Source organism: Pteronotus mesoamericanus, unplaced genomic scaffold (genome assembly GCF_021234165.1).
Source record: "Pteronotus mesoamericanus isolate MK-2021 breed Mesoamerican mustached bat unplaced genomic scaffold, CSHL_Meso_final scaffold_408, whole genome shotgun sequence".
NCBI classification, from domain to species: domain Eukaryota; kingdom Metazoa; phylum Chordata; class Mammalia; order Chiroptera; family Mormoopidae; genus Pteronotus; species Pteronotus mesoamericanus.
Window position 1 is genome coordinate 3,659,630 of NW_026555315.1, and position 21,624 is coordinate 3,681,253.

General features: G+C 52.3%; 1 protein-coding gene across 1 annotated transcript in view; it reads left to right on the plus strand.

Annotated features, from left to right (window-relative positions):
• Positions 1-5,694: 5,694 nt before the first annotated feature.
• Positions 5,695-21,624, plus strand: part of PRPSAP1 (phosphoribosyl pyrophosphate synthetase associated protein 1) — a 28,803-nt gene continuing 12,873 nt past the window's right edge. The window contains exons 1-3 of the mRNA XM_054593301.1: positions 5,695-6,088; positions 8,908-8,960; positions 13,883-13,949. Coding sequence (XP_054449276.1) covers positions 5,919-6,088; positions 8,908-8,960; positions 13,883-13,949 — 290 coding nt within the window. The 5' untranslated portion in view covers positions 5,695-5,918. The remainder of the gene's footprint in view (positions 6,089-8,907; positions 8,961-13,882; positions 13,950-21,624) is intronic.

Sequence of the window (21,624 nt, forward strand, 5' to 3'; positions counted from 1 at the left end):
AGCCACGTAGGAGGTGAGGCGCTCCTTTCTACTGTCCCACGTGCTTTACAATGACTCCACTGTGTCCCCAACCTCCCTCCCCCTCACCTGGTTTTAACAGACGCCAGTTAAGTCCTCATGAAGAAGCGGGGCCTCTCTGCATGACACCCACTCTCCCCCTCCTCCCTCATCGGAGGTGGGACGTACTGACACCAACTTCCCGACGTTAGGCCAAACCTCACAGGTTCCCGGGCACTGTCCCCCGCAAGACTCTCCTCACTCAGACGCCAGCACCAAGTTTGGGAGGCCCCAGGCCACCCTTGCTTTTGACCCGCTGGCTAAAATCTGGGGGTTCCCACTACCCCGGAGGTTCAACAACCCACCAGAACGACTTGCAGGACTCAGGAGGGCGCTGGACTTGAGATTAGGGTTGAATGATGCACAAGGGTTCCAATCTGAGCCTGCCACCGGGAAAGACATGAGGTCCGGGAGGGTCCCAAACTCAAAGTTTCTGGTGTCCTCAGGAACGCAGGACCCTCTTGGCATGCCGATGTGTGACAGGTGGCAGAGAACTGCCAACTGGGGAAGCTTTAGTGTCTAGGCGTTGTATTAGGGTTTCCTTATGTATACGTGATTGATTAAAATGATCCACCATTGATTGAACTCAGCCTCTCCCTTCCCCAGAGACTGAACTGATACCACATGGTTCGGTTTACCATAAACTATCGGGTGGGGTTGGAGGGGCCCTCCATGAATAACAGACACCCCTCTTAGGAAACTCCAAGGATGCAGAGGTGACCTTTCAGGACCCAGGGGCCGAGGCCAGACCATTCTTGATTATAAACAGGATTTACAGAGGCGGTGCTGAGTGGCGTCTCCCAAGCACCCCCCAGCCAGCGCCCCAGCCAGCAGAACCTGGGGCGCATCTCACTCCTGGAAGGAAGCAGTGGCGGGGTGGGGCGGGGAACACAGCCACCAGGTGCCAGCAGCAGCGCCCAGCTGGGAAAGGTCCTGACTCAACACGGCCTCCCAACAGTGCACTGGAGGAGGAGGAGGAGGAAGAGGAGCAGGAGGAGGAGGAGGAGGGAGGGAGGGAGGGTTGCGTGCAAGGCGGGGGTTTAAGACAGGCTCTGGTAATTCTTGACAAACAGGTAAGATCCCACCAGGCACCTCCCTCCACCTTAACTGTAAACACATCGGTTAGTTTTGTTCTCACAATCCCCAAAGCACTAATTATTGTGAGCACCGTTTCCTGAAGGAAGAAAGAAACTCAGGTGCAGGTTGAGGGCCGGCCCTGGGTGGGCCCCAGGACAGGCTGAGTCCAGGTGGGTCAGGCTCCAGAGCTGGGCCCTCGTGGGCTGGGGGGCCGAGCCTGGCGTAGTCCCCCCAGCTCCCCACACGGCCTCCGCACTGCCCCTGCGCCTCCTGCCGGCCTGGCCTGCTCCTGCCTCTGCCCTGGGGTTGCCGCCTCAGCCCTCCGGTGCTTTGCCCACTCCTCGCCTGGGGCATCTCTTGTTAGGCTCCTAATCTTCTTGGCTCCAAGGCCTTTGGAGAACAGGCAGAACCTTGGGATCTGGTAGTTGCACCCCCTCCCCCACCACAACCTCTCTCCAACCTGGAGGGATCTGCGCCCTGGTGCAGCCTCAGCAGCACCAGCTGGACCCCACACCCTGGATGCCCCTGAAGCCCGCGGTGCCCGTTTCCTCCCTCCACTGTCAGGCTCTCCTTCAGGCCTGGCTTTAACCCTCTGGCCTTGCACCCGCCCCCCCCCGAATCCACTATCAGGAGGGGGAGTGGAGGCCATATCCAAAGCCAGGACCTGACCGGCTCCCCATGCTGCCGAGACTCCGCTGCCATGTCGCCCCTGCTCCCAGCAAGGGGCACCGGTGGGTCCCTCGCGCTGGAGGAGGAGGAGGAGGAAGGGCCAGCTCCTTCCCATCTGCCCCCTGGTGCCCTGAGCATCGCCCTGGCCATGGGACACGGGGTTTCAGGTTCCAGTGCCCCCACACTCGCGGAGGCAGCCTCCCGGTGCCTCGGTGCCCCGCAGAGAGGCCCGCACGAGCAGGGCCCTGCCCTCCCCAGATACCTGAGTCCCAGCTCCAAGGGGCTCCTCCAGGCTTCGGGGATCCCGTGACCCAACCTCTCCTCTTGTTCCCCAGCCAGAGGGGTGGGGAGGTAGCTTCCTGCCATTTCTCCCTCTGCCCCCCAGTGGCCGCTCCCTGTCACTTCTGTCCTGCACTGCTCAGCTCACCAATTCTCAGTACGAAGCTGCTGAGATAATGAATGTGGTTTGTTTTCCTCATTGTCCCAACTAATAAATACATATGAACCGTTCCCATCTCACGTGCCAGACCCTGTTCTAACTGCTTGGCAGGTATTAGTTCGCTCGGCCGTCACAAACCCCTCTGGCTGGCAGTTACCATTATCCCCAGCGCACGGGGGAGAAAAGGGAGGCGAAGGAAGGAGACACAGTGTTTGCTCAAGGTCACCGAGTTGGCTCCTGACACAACACTCAGATCTCAGCAGCCTGCGGCCTCTGGGGACAGCCGTGAATCAGTAAGTGACCACACAGTGTTTCCGTGCACGGATGGGCTGTAGCCGCTGTTGGACACCTGGATTGCTTGAGGGTTTTAGCTGTCACAGAGCCTGGATCCCCTTGAACCTGACAAAGTGGCCACCCTTGAGCCGGGAACCTTGTGAGTTTCTGAATTATTTGGTCCGTGACTTGTTACAATCTGTCTCCTTAGTGTTCGCCTCATCCCTCTGAGCCCCTCCTGCCCCCTCCTTGCTCTTCTCTCCTGGTCCTTCTCTTGATTCCATCTCGCAAGTGCTGCTAGAGATCTGGTGATGGGGGCTGAGAAATGGTGCTTCTGCAGAAGCTCTAGAAGGCTCTACCTGGCTTCTGGTTGAACCAAAGCCTTCAACGACACGTGAGTATTTGTGATACCCTGAAATACCTCTCCCAAGACCCACTGAAACCCCACGGCGGGTGAGGTTCTGTTCTGCGCAGGCCTGTGCAACGCGATTCCATTTCGGATTTTCCAGCGGCCAGCACAGCAGCTGCTGTCTACCACTGTCCTTGCAGAAGTTGGGAAGGGTCACTCCCAGCATGCTTGGCTCTGTCTGCCCAGTATTTTGCTCTTGCCCCAGCATGGTTTCTGGTGTCCTATAGAGAGAATCAACTTAGAGATCCAAGTTGGTCTTATTTTTAGAAATAAAGACATTCCATCCCAGCTTGCCTAGGCCTGTTCAGAGAAGGGAAGCGGAAAGGCCTGATAGTTCTCCAAAGTTCAAGTTGGAGCAGTGCAAAGTGGAGGCAAAACTCCTGACTCACTGCCTGAAATGCTCTTCTTTGTTGCAAAGACTGACCTTGTCTTCCAAGCAGCGTGGCTCTCGAGGACAGGGCCGAGCGGTCCTGTACACAGGCCCCTTTGTCTCGCCCTGTCCTCCCTTGGACAAGGCCTCGTGCCAGCCCTGAGTCTGTGCCACCCCTTGTCTCCTTTAACACAGTGCAGATCGGATTTCCGCGATTCACGTTGACCCTGCAGCCCTGTTAACAACAGGATCATTTTTTTAAACCTTGAAAACGGAAATTGGATTGAATATGGAAAAATGTCACCTTGGGCTGGGCAGGGCTGTTTTTGTCCTTGTAGGAAATGTCCCATAGGTCTGGAGTCTCGAGGGTCAGCCTGGTCTATAGAGAAACGTTACCAAAAAACCCCCAAAAAACCCACTGGATCTGGTCAAATGAAGCCTCCCTTCAAACTTCAAAAAGGACGTTCTTTAGAAAATGAGCGGAGGCTTCTTTCTCCTACTTCAGACCCTGTACTAGGCAGGGTGCCCCAGAGAGACAGAGCCAACACGATGTGGACGCGTGGCAAATGTTGGAAAACTAAGAGGGGAAAAAACCTCCGCCATCACAGACAAGTAGATTAAAATTAATGAAGATGATAGACGGTTTCATTAGACAAACTGGATCTGACCAACATGTACAGACCATGCGCCACAAACCTGCAGGACACACACACTCTTCTCAGGTGCCCAGTGGGCACTGACCACCACCGGACACAGGCCAGGCCACCAGGTGCTTCTCAGTCCATTTCCGGGGATCAAAGTCACCCAGAGCATGTTGTCTCACCAAGTGGAATTAAATTAGAAATTAATCATAGAACACTAGAAACGTCCCAACGTTTAGAAATCAAGCCACACACTTCTAAAAAGTCACACACACAAAGAAGAAATCATAGTGGAAATTACAAAGATTCCTAGCTGCAAAAGAAAAAAAGAAAAAAGAAAAAAAAGCTGTCATTTTTGGCAAGTGGCAAACAGTTCAGAAAGGCCACGCACCTGGAGAGCGGCCTACGGCAGGAAGGCAGGAGATGAGGATGGAGGCTTCGGCCAGATCAGGCTAAGAGTGGGGCTTGGAGGTGGCGGAAAACTCTGGAGGCTTTTAACCAGGGCGTCTGGGGGGTGGGACGTGGAGGGTGGGTGGGCTAGAGCTATTGGAGGGGAGGGGGGATGGAAAGAGAATGTAGTGAGACCAGTTGGGAGGCCATTGGCCCATAGGGCCCTGGTCAGGTAGCTCAGTTGGTTAAGAGAATCATCCCAATACACCAAGGTGGCCGGGTCAATCCCTGGTCACATGCATATAAGAAACAACCAATGAAGGCATAAATAAGTGGAAAAACAAATAGGTACATGGATAAATGTAGCAAGGAAGGGGAAGAAGAGTAAAGGATGACCCTGGGATTGACTGACTGGGAACCTCATGGTTATGCTCACTTACAGGGGGCAGAGAGGAGGAAGTGCCACTTAAGGACAATTTAGAAAATGAAGAATTCCCCCCCATTCCTGGGACAGCTGGTAACTAGTGACTCAAATGGTTCCCTGCTCTTCACTTTCTTCTTGGGCCTTACTGAACAAGTTATTGATTTGGGTGTCTCTGGAATGCATAACACTGCCCTAAGCACTGAAATACAGAGCTCTAATAAGCGATCTCGCCCCTAAGAGGGATTTCATCCTAGTTGGGAAGACAGGTGTTCACAAAGGTGAATACAAATACAAACTACTACACATGGTGTGGTCCAGCGGGTGCCGTGGGTGGCAGGGATCGGCTTACAGTGATTGAAGTGATCTAGAAAAACTTCGCAGAGCAGGTGATTTGCGAGAGGGTTTTTGAGGAACCAAGCATGTGGAAGGGGAGGAAGGAAGATATTAAAATCAAAGCAAATAGCGTCAGGAGCGCCTTTGACTCTTTCAGGAAACCTTGCCTCACACGCAAATGTAAGGTTGGATTGCGGAGAACAGTTTTCGGGCTCAGCAGTACACCACCTTCGGGGAATTTCTGTATTGCGGGCAACCAGCGGGAAATAACCCCGCCCTCCAGTTGTAAAGCCTTCCCAGCTGAACGCATGCGCCTAGCGCCGTGTTATCATCGAGGCGTAGAGCTAGAGCGTCATCTTTCCCAGAGGCCGCCATTTAGGGTCCTGGCATAAACATTTGGAAAAGGCTGGGACCGCTACCAAGTCAGGCTACACAGCCCAAGAACGTGAAACTGAAGAGCTCCTATTGGACGACAAAAATCAAGCGGCGGAGCGAATTCGCGATGCTTCTCTAGGAAGAACATGCTTTTAGAGTTGTCCCCCCGTGCCCTCATCTGAGATGGCGTCTCTGCAGGCGCTCTAGCTGGCGCCTCTCAGATTCCCCGGATCGCCTGAGGGGGCGGGGGCCCAGCCACAGGCGCCCTGGAGACTGCAGCGCGGGTCGCAGTGAACGCTGGTTGCGCCTGAGCTCGCTGTGGCTTTAGGTACCAGGAGGGTGAGGGTCTGGGAGCGCTCCTCTTCTGTGCCGGGCCCCCTGGCCTCGCGGCCGCCTCAGTCGGAACCACTCCCGGCTGCAGCCCCTCGCGGGCCGGCGGTAACCACGCCTCGGGCCGGACGATGCCCAAGAAGCTGTTGCTACTGTCCCCGCTCTCCGTGTCCTCTGCCTTCCGCGCCCCGCGAGCCAGCCCCGCCGCACGTCAGGCCATGAACGCCGCCCGCACCGGCTACCGAGTCTTCTCGGCCAACTCCACGGCCGCCTGCACCGAGCTGGCCAAGCGCATCACCGAGTAAGAGTGGGGGCGGGGGCCGGGGACGCCCCGAGGGATCCCGGCCCGGAGGCCGTCTGTGCTCCTCTTCCCCTCCACGCCCTCCCGCAGGCCGAGGGATGATTTGGCCCCTCGCCTTTCAGCTCGGCGAGGGGTTCGCAGAATCCTGTCATTTCGGGGCTGAACAAGCCTTTAGAGATGAAAGGAAGGCGTCCCGCTTTGCCTCTCGCCCCACCCGCCAATTCTGCAGGCTTTCAGTAACTAACACGCCCGCCCCCACCCCCATCGGGGTTGCTGGGACCCCTCGCCCTCCTCCGTCATGCACTCCCGCTGCGCCGTGCGGTGGGGGACCCTGTGGCCCCAGCAGGAAGCGCCTCGGAGAGGGCTCTGGGCAGGCTCCCTTTCCCACGGCCAGAGTTGACCCAGGAATCTGGCCCTCGCCATTCCCAGGCCTCGCTCCTGAGACGGGGGTCGGGATGCAGCTACAACGCGGGGGCAGTAGGCCGGCGGCGGCGGCCACGGTGTGGCGAGCGCCCTGAGAACGCGTCAGCTGCAGGCCAGCAGGGCTGTCGGAGCTGGTGCTGGGGACGGTGGGTCTCGCTTGGTTTCCAGGTCAGCTGGAGGCGGATCGGCCGTTTGAAGGCAGGCCTTTGCCTTTCCCTGTCTGCCTGTCCCCAGGACGCCCGCGGTCTCCAGCGGCCTCCAGGCAGCTCTGAGACGTCTCCCGGGCTCGCCCCTTACGAGCCAGGCGAGATCGTTGTGCCGCTGAGCGAGGGACGTGGTTGTTCCGAACCGCATTTGTAAAACAGGGATGATTGTGTCTACGAGGCAAGAATACTGGGAGCACGGACGAAAGGATGCCCACCGAGCATCTCGCAGGGCCGGCGCCCCTGGGCCGCTGCTCTGCGGGCCCCTCGGGGAGGAGGGTCCCAGAGCCCTCGGGACCAACCTGCTACTGGCGGGAGGCCTGGTAGAAATAAAATAACTTGTCTTCTCGCACTTAGAGTCAATTTCCCATTTTAAGTAATTTTACGTTAGCCTCCCTCTGAATTTTCCCAAGTTGATGAGTAAAGGCGTGGTTATAATTTAAATCCTAGATGGGAATGAAAAAGAAAGGGAAACTTGAGTCATGTTTTATCAGTAATGCTTATTTTCTTTTCCGTTAGAATTTTACTCGCGAACAGTGTAAAAAAACAATCCTTTTGCAATCTCCTGCCTAGTTGCTATTTCTAACCCCAGCCTTTTTTCTATCTTGAGGCCAACGACAACACCAGCTTTAACTACAAAGCTTGCGTTTGTTTGTTTTGGGCCACGTTTCCCACACACTGACCTTCCAGAGATAAAACAGAAAGAAAGACACAAGGAAAAGGCCATTGGTTTTGCTTCTTGGTCCCGAAAGTTTTTAACTTACTGTGAATAATAAATACTTGCAGGTATTTCTCTTATCTGTTGCATATGTTGAATTTCTCAGTAAGATTTTATTTGAAAGAAGGGTTTTCCCACTGAGCAGAGTTTGAAGATCGGTAGATGAGATTGACTCCTGAGGTTATGACATTTCCATGATTCCTTTTAGATCTAAATGCCTTTTCATGATGCACTTTTATTGTATGTTATAATTGAATTTATTGGGGTGACACTTGTTAATAAAATTATGTAGGTGTACAGGTTTGTAATACATCAACTGTCTATCGTACTGTGTGTTCTCACCCCCCACGATGATGCACTTAATAAAAAAGTCAGGTGCATGACATTCCCAGCATATGTGTAAATTACACATGCATTGTCATGAGTGCCCCCCCATCTTTCATCCACCTCACTTTGTTCATCTTGTTTCATCCACTCCACCTATCCCTCACCTGTTGTGCCTGGAGTACTTAATGGTAAAATACATAACAGAATTTTCCATTTCAAAGGGTACAGTTCAGTGGCATTAAATACATCCAGTGTTGTGCAACCATCAGCACCATCCATCTCCAGAGCTCGTCACCGTCCCAAAACCGACCTCTGTTCCCACGAAACACCGACTTCCCCGCCCCCGCCCCCCAGCCCCTGGCCAGCTGCTGTGTGCGCCTGTGAGCTCGCCTGCTCTAGATCCCACCTGTAAACAGAGTTATGCAGCGTTTGCTTTTTTGTGTCTGACTCGTCTTATAAGACTTTCTTCAAGGTTTCTCCGTGTCGTAGCACGTAACAATTTCAGTCCTTTTTAAGGCTGAATAATATTCCATTGTGTACTTGGCTGGAGTATTTTTAAGCAGAGTCCACCTTACATTATGTTATTCACTCATAAAATGGTAATGCTAACCGATAAGAACTGAAACAACAACAAAAAAGTGTAGCACTATTAATTCCTGAATGTCATGTAGCATCAGCCCTTATTCATGTTTTCCTGATTGTCTCCAAAAGGGCTTTTTACACTTGATTTGTTCTAATTGGGATCCAAACAAGATTCATGTTGGTTTTGGTTAATGGCACTGAAGTCTCTATGCTTTTGATAATCGAAGTATTTACTTATGGCTTATGGTTTTGGAACTATTGCTAGTAACCAAGTACTTGTTTGGGAATGATTTTCCGAGACATTTATTCATAAAACAGTGAACTAGACATTAAACTTTGGTTGTGGGTTCCTTCCAGTAAAGCATTCTGTTACAAAATGGTGAGCACGTGAAGCTGCTGTGGACTGACAATGGATTTTTAGTTCTTAATCAATTAAACTTTGTAAATTGTGTTTTGGGAAGGAATTCCAGTCCAGTTATTTTAGTCTTTTTGTTAAATTTATGCATATGAACTGGAGTTTTTTTAATAAAAAGCACTCTTAATTACCTTTTATTTCCCTCCCATAGGCGTCTTGGTGCAGAATTGGGGAAGTCTGTAGTATATCAAGAGACCAATGGAGGTAAGGTTAAATTTATTTCTTAAATATCCTTTGCTCTCTAAACTATGCTTAGTTGGCTGGCGTGTATTTATAAGGCAAATATTACTCATGTTTAGCACAGAAACATTTTTCTCTTTAACGTTAGAGGTATAAACCATCATTCTATAGGTTCCTTTAAATCTTTGTTCTCCTTAAAGTCTCCTTTCATCATTTTGGAATGTAAAAAGGAGAACTGTAGAGAACGTTTTTCTTTGTTGGGCTGTGTTGGGAAATGCTCCTTGCTTTTTTTCTCTCTCTCTTCAGGCCATCAAATGGCATCAAGAGCGATGTGGTATGAGGTAGGGGTGGCTTATTAAAAAAACTCCCTTTCTGTTCTTTTCACCTCTAAACTTTTCTCTCGAGTCTCTTGTAGACTCTCGCCTGGGCCGGCGACCTGTCTTTGCTGCCCTCTGGGTTTCCTTGGGCAGCTCCAAAGTGAAATGACCCTGCTCGAAGGCGCCGTGTGATGGCCGGTGTCCTGGGGAACGCTGCAGTATAAATCGCCGGGGGCCGCCTGCCCGGGTTGCAGGGCCCTAGTCGTGGCAACAACGAGTTAGTGTTCAGTGATTTGGAATCCTTTTTCAAAGTTGGAGGCCTGAATTCACGATTCAGTGCTTCCTTTTCTCTTTCTGAGGTATAATTATCTATGGTATAAGTAGCTTGAGGAGATAATACTAAGACATAATGATGTTTGAGGATCTAAAGCAAAGTATTCTGTTATTTTGCACAAGATGGCAGCATAGGCAGACATGGCTTGCCTCTTTGCACAACCACATCAAAATTGCTACTAAAATATAGAACAATCATCGCTCAGAACCATCAGAAATCGAATTGAGTGGGGGCCTGACAACTACAGAATTAAAGAAACCACATCCATCTTGACTGGTAGGAGGGGCATAGATGCGGAACGGCCTGGTCCCATACCCATGTGTGGTGGATAAAAATTCGGGAGGATATCTTGGGAGCGAGGAGTCCCAGCCCCACACAAGGCCTCCCAGTCCAGAAGTCCAGGGCCGGAAAGGTAAGTCCCCACAACTTCTGGCTGCAAAAACCAGTGGGGATTGAGTTGGTGTAAGAAGTTGCTGGAGCCCCAAGCAGTTCCTCTTGAACCCACACACGGAGTCACCTACATCGACTTAACTCCCTCTGAGCTCCAGCGCCGGGGTAGCAGCTTGAAAGGCACCAGTGATATATAGGAAGAAACGGAAGTATCTGGCATCAAGGTGCATAAAGGCCATTGTCCCTTTTCTAAACCCTCCCCCTACAGAGCCAGCAAGCTGGTGCCACATCTGAGACTCCATCAACCTGGCTAACACTGACCCGCCTTGGAGATCTCCAGAGAGTCCGTGTAGCCCAACTTATAGGCCCTCCCAAGCTGCGTTTCCAGATGAATGGCTGGTCTTGACTCAGGCTTCACTACTTTCTTAAATCCTACTAAACAAGCAACAGCTGGCCTCAGGGAGCTCCAGGCCCAGCATTAGCAGCAGCCGTCTTAGATTGACAGCTTGGCTTCACTTGGGAATCTCCGAGTCCAAAACAAGTAGCAGCCATCTCAGATCGCTTTATAGCTCAGGCAGGGTGCCCCGGATAAAACACAGGAGGGGGCTGACTTTGGCCTGCACCTCCTGGGAAACCCCAGGGCCAGCACACACAGTGGACAGCTACAGGCCGCATTGGAGCACCACCACCCTGCCCCTGCACAGCTGATGCTCCATGGAGGGCAGAGGTTGGTGGTCAGTGGTCACAGCCAGTCCTTGCAGCTGACTGGCCTGGGTAAATCCCTCCCATTGATCTGCCATCAGCAGCTAAGGCTCAACTGCAAGAGGAGGGTATACTTAGCCCACATGAAGGGTGCACCTCAAGTACGCAGCCTGGGTGATAGGGGAGGCTGTCCCAGTGGACCCTATAGGACACCTACTATGTTAAGACACGCTAGAAGACATGGGGAGTCAAAGCAGCTCTGCCTAACACATAGAAACAAACACAGGGAGGCTGCCAAAATGAGGGGACAAAGATACATGGCCCAAAGGAAAGAACAGGTCAAAACTCCAGAAAATGAGCTAAACGAAATGGAGATAAGCAATCTATCAGAAGCAGAATTCAAAACACTGGTTATAAGGATGCTCAAGGAGCTTAGCGAGGACCTCAGCAGCATAAAAAAGATCCAGTCAGAAACGAAGGATACACTAAATAAAGAACATTTTATAGGGAAGCAACAGTAGAGTGGATGAAGCCGAGAAATCAGTGATTTGGAACCTAAGCAAAAAACAGCCAATCAGAACAAGAAGAAAAAAAATCCAAAAAAATGAGGGAAGTATAAGCAGCCTATGGGGCAACCTCAGGAGGTCCAACATTCACATCATTGGAGTGCCGGAAAGAGTAGATCAAGAGCAAGAAATTGGAAATCTATTTGAAAAAATAGTGAAAGAGAATTTCTGTAATGTGTTGAAGGAAATAGACATGCAAGTCCAGGAAGCACAGAGAGTCCCAAAGAAGATGGATGCAAAGAGGCCCACTGCAAGACACATCATAATTAAAATGCCAAAGTTTAAAGATAAAGAGTATCTTAAAAGCAGCAAGCGAAACGTAGTTACCTACAGGGGAGCTTCAATAAGACTTTCAGCTGGTTTCTCAGAAACTTTGCAGGCTAGAAGGGATTGGCAGGATGTATTCAAAGTCATGAAAAATGGACCTTCAGATGAGATTGCTCTACCCAGCTAAGCTATCACTTAGAATTGAAGGGAAGATAAAGAGCTTCCCAGACAGGAAAAAACTAAAGGAGTTCATCACCACCAAACCATTATTATATGAAATGTAAAGGGACTTAAGAAAAAGAAGACGATCAAAACTATGAACAATAAAATGGCAAAAAGTACATGTCTATCAACAATTGAATCTAAAAAACAAACTAAGTGTACAAGAAGAACAAAGAATCATGGATACTAAGAACGTCTTGATGGTTGCCAAATGGAAGAGGGGTGAAGAGGTAAGGAAATTAAGACCTACAAATAGGTCGTTACAGACTAGCCCGGGGGATGTAAGGTACAGCATAGGAAGTGGAGTAGCCAAAGAACTTAAACGCATGACCCATGGACATGAACAGTAGTGAGGGGATTGCCTGAGGGAGTGAAGGGTGCTGGGTGGAGGGGTGCAAAGGGGGAGAAATCAGGACAATTGTAATAGCATAATCAAAATATAATTTTTTTAAAAAAGCAAAGTATTCTAAAAGGCAATGGTAGTGTAATGGGAATATCCCAGGATCTATATAAATTACACGTGTATTATAATTAACCCCCAGGTGACCTCTGTCTGGCTTCTACACTTAGTGACTTTTTACTTGGTGGCTTTAGAGCAGGTTAGGGTGTGTTTGTATTTAAAGCCCTGAAGGGGAAGGCGCACAGGTGCGTTCATCTACTTGGCAGTAGCCGTTTTAATTCCCGGTGATGGCCAGGGGGCACCTCCTGACGCTCAGCACTCGAGGAACAAAAGGAGCTCAGTGAAGGCCTTGCGCTCCCCGCTGCCATCACCGTCGAGGCCGCCGCTCGTCGGGCGCTGTTGATGTGGCTCGCAGACAGGCCTTCGACCTCCGTCTCCAGCCGCTAGTCCGTTCTCACCTCCACTAGACGTGTCCAAAGTGCAAAGAGTTTTCACGTGCTGCAGCTTCCCCTCCTGCGGGCTCGGGTCCAGCCTCCTCTGCAGCCCCGGGGCCCCTGGGACCTGGGACCTGGGTCCTGCCCGCCTCACTTGTCTTCCGCCAGGCCCATCAGCACATCTGCTCCGACTCCAGAGTCCTCTCAAGTCCAGCCACTTGTCACGGCCTTCACTGCGCTTTCTGGGCCATTCTACTGTTTGTCGCTTGTCTGGATTCCTTCAGCAACAACTGGAATGTCCCTCTGCTGTCCTGCCACATTTTTCTTCACACAGCCGTCGGCGATCACCCCCTGCCATCCTTGAATCCTGCGCCGGCTTTCCCGTCACACTTAGAATGTAGCCCAGAACCCTGTGTGGTCAGGCCCCAGCTGGCTCCCTGACCTCCTCTCTGTCCCTCCTCGTCCACTCTGCTTTCTGCGTGGGCAGCCGACCACCTCTCCGCTTGGCCCACTGTCCCCACACTTTTGCCTGTTCTCATACTCCCTTCCTTGCTGCTCTTCCCATAGCCCTGAGGCCGTTGCTCCCAGCCCTCTGTTCTTTCTCCCTCATGGGGCTGGTCTTTCTCTGGCCTGCAGCCCCGCAGAGCTTGCCAGCCTTCGGCACTGCCGCGTCTTCTGGGTCAGCCCTCACCCCCGTGCAGCTCTCCACGTGGGGACCCCGGCTCTGGCCGGCGCAGAGCAGGCCTCAGCGTCTGTTGACAAGGACATTAACCTTCAGCCTCTCTATTTGCTGTAGACTACCCTCCTGAGTATCTTGTCTTCTGTTTTTTGATCCTGAGGTTTTGTGCAGACCTGTTTGTTACTTTTGCCTTCTTGTCTGTTTTTGGCTTATTTTCCCCTTTGCTTGACTTTTTATTTTAATAGGTGAACATGTCCTTCTGAGATCTCTAAGAGGGTTTTTGGTACACTAAGTGAAGTGCTGTCTGGTTTAGATTCATCTTTACTCCTTCCAGATGCTGCCTGATTTTTTAAATATTTATTTATTTTTAGATTGGGGGGAAGGGAGGAAGAAAAAGAAGGAGAGAAACATTGATGTGAGGGAGAAACATTGATTGGCTGCCTCTTATAGGTACCCCTACTGACCAGGGACTGAACCCACAACCCAGGAATGTGCCCTGACTGGAAATCGAACTGGCGACCTTTAGCTTTGTGGGATGATGCCCAACCAACTGCACCTCCCCGGTCACGGCAGATGCCGGATTATTGCATCATGAAGTGCTTTTCTTAAAGCTACAGGACATTTTTATTTTTCAGAAACAAGAGTTGAAATAAAAGAATCTGTTCGTGGCCAAGATATTTTCATTATACAGACAATACCCAGGTAAGAGTCAGCACTACTTTGGTATAATTCATTATCGTTTCATGTGAACAACAATTCTGTTTTGTAGAATTATAAATGTGTTTGCATGTTAAATGGTTTTTCCTGAGTTCTGTGAACCACTCCAGCAAGTTCATAACCCTCGGAGCGGGTGATGGGACCCTCTGGTTCATAGCGGGTCCTCCACAATCACAGGTGACAGCCTGGCCTTGGCGTTTGTCCTCTGAAGTGGGGATGGGGGGCGTCTGGAGGGAGAGAGCCCTTAGTCCGTGGGAGCCACTGCTGTTCTCCAAGGAGATGTGTCAGGATGGAGTTGAATTTTAGGACACCCAGCTGGTGTCCGGGGATTCTGAGAATTACTCGATGTGGGAAAAACCCCGCAGACATTTGGTGACAGAAGTACTCAATGTTCTGAATGTACAGCCTCCTGTGAGAAAACTGTCTGTAGGAGACTGAGGACCAACGGGTCACAGAGCGAGTTGTTTGGTCCCAAGAGTAATGGAATTCCCCTGCGGGGTAGCTGATAGATACTAAGTGCTTTGTTTCTAGTACTTTTTCTGATTATAAAAGCAATATGCATCACTGAAAACACAAGCATTATAGAAATGTGTATCAGAAAATAAAAATTTCCAGCCCTCACCCACTTCCCAGTATTCCGAGATAACTACTTTAAACAGTTGTTTGTTTCCCTGTATTTTCTATGTGTGTACAAACTTAGGCTCAAAACCAAAGTACAAGTAATTGTAGCTTATCTGGACGGTTCAAGCTTCAGGAGCGCACAAAGACGTGCCTGTGCCCTCTGCCCAGCCTCCCATCCCCCGCCCCGGGCCACAGTTGTTCTCGATTTCTTAGACGTTCTTTTAGAAGCAGTGCATAGTCAAGCATTTGCTTATATATTTTTCTTAATTTTTATATAAAAATCTAACATACTATGTGCTGAGCTTTTAAAAATAAAATGGTATCCTGTATTAGCACATAAAGGGCTGCCTCATCTTTTAAAAATTCCTATTTTGAAACAATCACAAACTTTCAAAAAACTCGCAGGCATGGTGTAGCCATTTGTGCATCGTCGCCAGCCTGACAACGCCGCGCCCCCAAATGCTTCGGTGCCGTGCGCAACCCCCCCAGGCAAGGACGGTTGCAGCAGCCCCGCCTGGCGGTCAGAGTGGGGGCGCTGCGCTTCTCTAACCCTCCGACCCCGCTCACGGGTGTGTTCGGTTTTTAAGATTTTATTTATTTTTCGAGAGGAAAGGAGGGAGAAGGAGAGGGAGAGATACATCAACTCACTGCCTCTTGTGTGTGCTCCAGCTGGGGGCCTGGCCTGCAACCCAGGCCTGTGCCCTGACCGGGAACCGAACTGGTAGCCCTTCGCTTTGCCGGGTGACGCCCAACCAGCGGAGCCACAGTGGCTGGCAGACCCCCTGCACGTCTGTCCGCTGTCCCCGTGCGCTGTTCACAGCACCAGGAGCCAGGAGCGTGTAGTGGTCGTGCCTGTTGAGTCTTCCTCAGGCTTCGCCTGACTCTCAGAACTTTGATACTTTAGCCAGTTGGTTGAATATTACTCAGTTCAGGCTTGTCAGATATTTTCTTATCTTAACGTAAAAATAAGAAGGCCAAAGCGAGAGGCAGCAAGCATTTAGTCGCGTTCCCAGAGCATAGCCGTTTGGGAAGCCCTGACGCAGGCAGGAGCCCGGCAGAGCTCTGCCCAGCGGGTGCGGGCAGGGCGTTCGGCGGGGGGCACGCTTACATGAGGGGAAGGGAGGCGTTTTCTGTGGGTGTCAGTAAGTCAAGGAAAAAATTTCGAGAGGTGTAAATAAGCTAAGTTATTTTTCAGCTTGGTGTGATGGCGCTAATTCTGACAAATATTCTTAATTTCAGCCTGAAGCCAGGGTGTCTGCCTTCCTGGTGGCGCTGCAGACTGTGGTCTGGGGCCTGTGCTGCCTTGGCCGGTCCGAGGCGGTTTGCCCGTTCAGATACCCCGAAGCGGGGGCAGTGAGGGGTTCAAGGCGGCTCCGCCGGGGTGGCAGCCCCGACTCCAGTTTGGAGTGGCCCAGTTTCCATTGTTTCTCACAATGATGCTGGGATTCATTTGTGCGTTTTCGGAAGGCACACCACAGGGGAGGAGCTGTGTTCTCCTCTGGTCGTATTGCTGCTTCGTAGTGTGTCACAGGGACGTACCAAAACTTACTCAGCAGGCACACACCCGATCGTTGCTGGCCTTGAGCTAACACGGTAGTGCCGCAGCGGAGCACCCTGGGTGTCTGTCACATTGTGCGGGTCTCGGGCAGCTCTGTGGGAAGATCCTGAGAAACGGAATGGCTGGGTGTGAGGACCCTTGCGCTTGTGGTATTGATAGGGGTGGCTGCATCGATAGACATGTGTAATATTGGTAGCACTGGGAGGTACTTCTGTACTGCCCCTCATCGAGGATGGACTGATGGACACTTCCTTCAGCAGGTCTGGTTTTCTGTTGTTCGCCTCCCAGTGGTTTTGTTTCACACTGCGTCTTGGAAGCGAGGGGACACCTGAGGGGCCTGCCTAGGAGTCAGCGCGCACAGCGCTTTGGCGCTCCAGGACCGCTCGCTGGCCTCCTGTGCTGCCCTGGGTTTTGTGGGTAGTGTTGTTAAGGTTGCAATGTCATCACTTCGCCCCCCAGACTCTGGAGGTCCTTAAGGCACGGGGAAGAGCCACGTTTGACTCGAGGTCCTTGGCTTGGCCACCTCAGACTACAGAAAGCCCTTGACCAGATCACTGAGGAGCAGGGGAGAGCAGGACAGGGGCACCGCCGCCGCGGACAGGCCAGCCCTGTCCCTGCTCCTCTGGGGCGTCGGGCCGAAGGCCACAGCGGCGGGGTTCGGACAGCTTCCTCCCACTGCCTGCCCTGTGGGTTTATGCGGCAGAAGACTGTCATGAAGAGCATTGCTTATCTTTAAGAAATCTTAACATCGCTTCACAGGTCTGCATCTTGATTTGGAATCGGAGCTCTGACTTTGAACTCCCCCCTAGGAAGAAGGTGACTTGTTCCTGATCGTTGTCCCTGGGACGCAAGCAGCCGTGCTGTTGGCAGCCTTGTTCTGCTCCGTGTATTTGGGGATTGTCCTTGAGCTGGGAGAGGCCCCGGGGTTGTGACCCCCTCACAGTTCTGTTGGGTGGCATCAGTGACCGGGGGCTGGAGGAGCCGCCTTCCCTGCGGTCAGCGAGATGCTGACAAGCTTTTCATTTTCAGGATGAGCTGGAATAGCTGAGGCTTTCATGCCTGGGGTAAAGTGTAATCTTTTTTGATAAATTTTTTGATCATAGGATTGACTTAGTAAGACCGAAAATTTTTATAGCGCATTTTCCTGAGGCTATTGAGTATCCTTTCTCCTTTGCTTTTATTACAGGTTTAGGGAGTGGGGAAGAGATGCACTAGTAGTGAGAGCCCGCTTTGCAGTGGCTGGTTTGTGCCAGGTGCTGCTCTGCAGGCTTCAGGTGGGTGTCCCACCTGGTCCTCGTTGCCGCCTTCTGAGGCGGGTGCTATTTTCATCCCCTTTGTGGTCTCTAAGTGCACATTTCTACATTCGGGGGCCCCGAGTGCACGGGTTCACACGTGTGGGGTGGAGCGCGCAGCCCGACTGGCTTCCGTTTCTGGTACGGCGCCTCTCCCTCCCTCTGCATGAGAGTGCAGGCTCCATGAGGGTGCAGACTTCTCTGTTCAGTGCTGGGTGTCCAGCACCCAGAACACTTTCGTTTGATGAACAAATGGACTCGGACCTTCTCTGTGAGCGCATATATAGTCCCCCAAGTCCTTGTGGAGTGAGTTAATGAATACTGCACAATTTTTGTACATTTTCCTCTTCATAAAATAATCGGGACCCCCGCCTCAGTGAGTCCCTGATACCTGATGTGACTTTCTTTCCCACTGCATCTCATCTGAAATGGAAAGGACCTTTGGAATTTCTGTATATGCTTTGAGATTCCTGGCTTTAGTTCCAACTTGGTTTAATATGTCAGAAACAGTCAAAGTTTGCAGTTTACTGGCATGGCAAGGCAGCATCCACGGTTCACAGGACCGTCCTCTTGGGATCTCAGAATGCTGTGTCGCTGGTCTCCTTGGCAGGAGGCATTGCCCTTGATCCGGTCCTTGGTTTCTCTCTGGGACCCGAGCACGCCCGGCGTGAATATGTGATGCACACAGCGCGAGTGACGCGGGGCGTGCTGGCTTCCAGGGGAAGGACAGAGTAGCGCACGGGGAAAACAGGTCAGTCAGCAACTCACTGGCAAAGGTGCACGCTTCGTTCTCTGGTGCTTAGGGTGTTAGAAAGCCTGGCCAGGGGATGAGGCGGGAGCAGCCTGTGGGGCTGCAGCGGAGAGCGTGGCTCAGGTGGAATGAGCGTGTCGGCAGCTCTACTGAGCGCGGTGTCGCACCACAGGCGTCCTCGTTCTGCGGTTATTCAGAAGCCATGATTGTCTCCCCAGAGGTCCCTGGTCGGCAGCCTGTGTGTGTGACATGCGATCGCGTCATCTCCAACTCCTGGCGACCCTGTGAGTGAGTGACGGCCCGCGGTCCTGTCCTCACCGGCCCGGCGCCTGGAGACTCCCGCCCGCGGCTTCTTGTGCGGCCTCACCTCAGAGCGGGCCTCCGTCTTTTCCTGCTGCCTTCCGTTCTTCCCAGCACGGTTTTCTTCGTCAGAGAACCCCGCCTCCGCACAGCATGTCCGAAACAGAACAACTTGCGTGCCCTCACTTTTCCCTCCAGTGGTGCTTCAGGCGGAAGCTGCGCTGGGCGCACTTCTTGTCTCCCTGGTGGTCCGGGAGGTCCGCACTGTTCTCCTTCAACACCACGTTTCATATGAATCAGTTTTTGCCCTGGCAGCCTTCTTCACGGTCCAGCTGTCACACCTGTACATAGGGACTGGCAGTACGAGGGCAGGGATGGTCTAGCCTTGGTCTCTAATGGCACACCTTGGCTGTTGGGGACCTCTCCTAATTCGTCGCTGCTGCCCCTCCAGGTCTCAGCCTGCTCTTGACTGCTTGGCCGCGGTCTCCATTTGCATTGGTGACTGAGTCAAGGTCAGCAGGACCTCCAGCAATTTCAGTCTGAGTTTGGTAGTTCACTTCGCAGGTATCAAGGCAAAAATACCCTCACCTGGTAATTCCTGTATCTCTTAGGATGATGGGGATGGGAGAGGGAAAGTTTGGAGGAAGGACAAGAGTGTGTGTGTCGTATGGATGTGTGTGTATGTGTATCTGTGTCCCATATAAAAGATTGTGGGTTGCCACAATGTCCTGGGAGCTTTATTGCTTGACCACAGATACTTTGGCACTAACTACAGAACACGGAAGGCTAGCTTTACAGCTCTGTGTAGTTAGAGAGCTATGACTAGTTGCACAGATCAGGGAACGTAGCGCACAGATGTCTGTGGGGAAGACGGGGATGCTACCCGAAAGCAGTAAGGCCGACTTCAGACAGACAGCCCAAAGCTCAGACGGGCACGTGCGCTCAGCTGCCTTCAGAGCCAACGTCCTGAGGCACAGTGTACAGTCAGTGCCATGGAAGGAGGGGTATGTTCTGAGAAACGCGTCATTAGGCGATTCCGCTGTGCAAACGTGACCAGGCGTGCGTGCACACTCCCGGATGGCACGGCCCGCCACTGTGGTCATACGCGCTGCACTTCTATACGCCTGGCTGCGAGGAGGTTTGTTCACACCAGCGTCGCCACAAACGCGTGAGCACCGTGTTGCACTGGAGTGTTAGGATGGCTGCAGAGTCACCAGGGGATAGGGCCCTTTGGGCCCCATTCCAGCCCTGTGGGACCTCTGTCGTATTCTGCGGTCCCTCAGTGACAGAAGCCCTTGCACAGCACACGACTGCACAGCTTTCTCCGGTGCGGCGGCTGCTCTGACAGCTTTGGGAAGTGTCTTCTGGAGCCACTTTCAGAACTTGCAGCGTATTCCTTTCGACCTCTCCAGCAGCAGTAAAGTTTTGGTTGTTGAAGATGGATTTTTGGAAAGAGCAGACAGCCGTGCCGAATGGGATTACGTCGAGTAATGGAAATGTTTGTCTGTTTCTGCGCCCACCCCCCGTGTGTGCGGGCGCTTCTCCCGCACCAGGCAGTTGTCCGACTGTGCTCAGCTCAGCTGGGATGCTGCCTGCCCGTGGCAGCCGCGGATTCCGCAGTTGAGGCCCAGTCCTACGAGACCACCCTCCCCGACCTCAGACATCGATCGTAGGTCCAGGTGGTCACCTTGCCTCTGTCCCTCCAGCCCGGCGACCGACTGACCGGAGGTTCCAGTGATGCCTCTTCGGGTTCAATTAGTGTGTTAGAACGTTTCACAGCTACAACTCGGTAATAGCCCAACAGAAGAGACATGCAGGGTTGGGTGTGTGGCAGATGGGGCGGAGCTGCCGTGTCCTCTGAGGGCGCCACTCACCCGCCTCTTCCTGTGGTCGCTGGCCCCAGGCTCTCCCCACTCCCCCCTTTTTCGGTTTTCCTGGAGGCGCCATCTCTGAGGCACAGTGGATGAAATTGGCCACTGGCAATTTTTGAGTTAACTTTCAGCCCCTTCCCTCTCCCTGGAGGCTTGGTGGGCGGGGCTGAAAGTTCCAAACCTCTCATTACACTTGTTTTGTCTTCCTGGCAGCCAGCCCACTTCTGCAGGTGCTGTCCTAAGTCGCCTCATTAACATACAAAAACCTCTTTTCTGTTCTCATCACTCAGGAAATTCCAGTAGTTTTAGGATCCCTGTGCCAGAAAGAGGGAGGAGGGCCAAATACATATATTTTGTTATAAATCATAACGTCACGGTGTGGTATTAAGTAAAGGTTTTAAATGAAGTAGATAGGAAGCTGACAAAGTGTTTTTTTGAAAGACGATTTTCATGTTGATGTTACATGTGGATGTAAGAACACTTACCACCGACTTGCTACAGGCGATTCCTTGTTGGAGGCGGGCAGGGTCGCCCTGCCCCACGCGTGGGCCTCCGTGCCGGCCGTGGGGTTGGTCTGGTCGCCGTCCTGGGCGGTAATTGATGTATATAAACCACGTCTATTTCCTCATCGCACATGCCTTTTTGCTCATCAAAAAGGGCCGAGTTTAAGATAGGATGTGATTCTCTTGGAGAAAAGGAACAAGTTTAATTGATAAGCAATTGAGAGTGTTGCTACTACTTAGACACAAAGACGGCAAGAATTAGCAGAGACGTATTGGGGACAGTCGGAGGGAGCAGAGAAGCGGGGCTGCCAGCCAGCTTTTCCTTCCCCTGCGCCTACCGCGTGATGGCCTGGTGTCCAGCTTGTCCAGCGTCCCTCGGTGAGTGGGGAAAGCCAGTGTGACGGAGGCCCTTTTGTGGCCTTCCTGACCAGTAAGGAGTGGGGCATGGAGGCTTTCCATAGCCTCGGGCTGGAGAGCACTGACCCCTTGGCACAGGTCTTAAGAAGAGGAAAAAGTGGAAACTAAAAACCTCAGGTGAGGGACTAGTGGTTATGGACGGAAAGCTCCTCTGAAGTCAAGGCCCCTCCAGACCAGCCCTTTTCGTTGCCTTAGGAGCCCACTAGGTGGGCCTGCCGCGTGGTGTGCCCCAGGCCTCCTGGCGCCGCGGCGGCTGTGTACGGGGAGCGCTCTCGCAGGGCCGCGTCAGGCCCACAGCCGGGACAGGCCGTCTTCCAGAGTCGGTCACCGGAGCCTCGGCTCCGGAC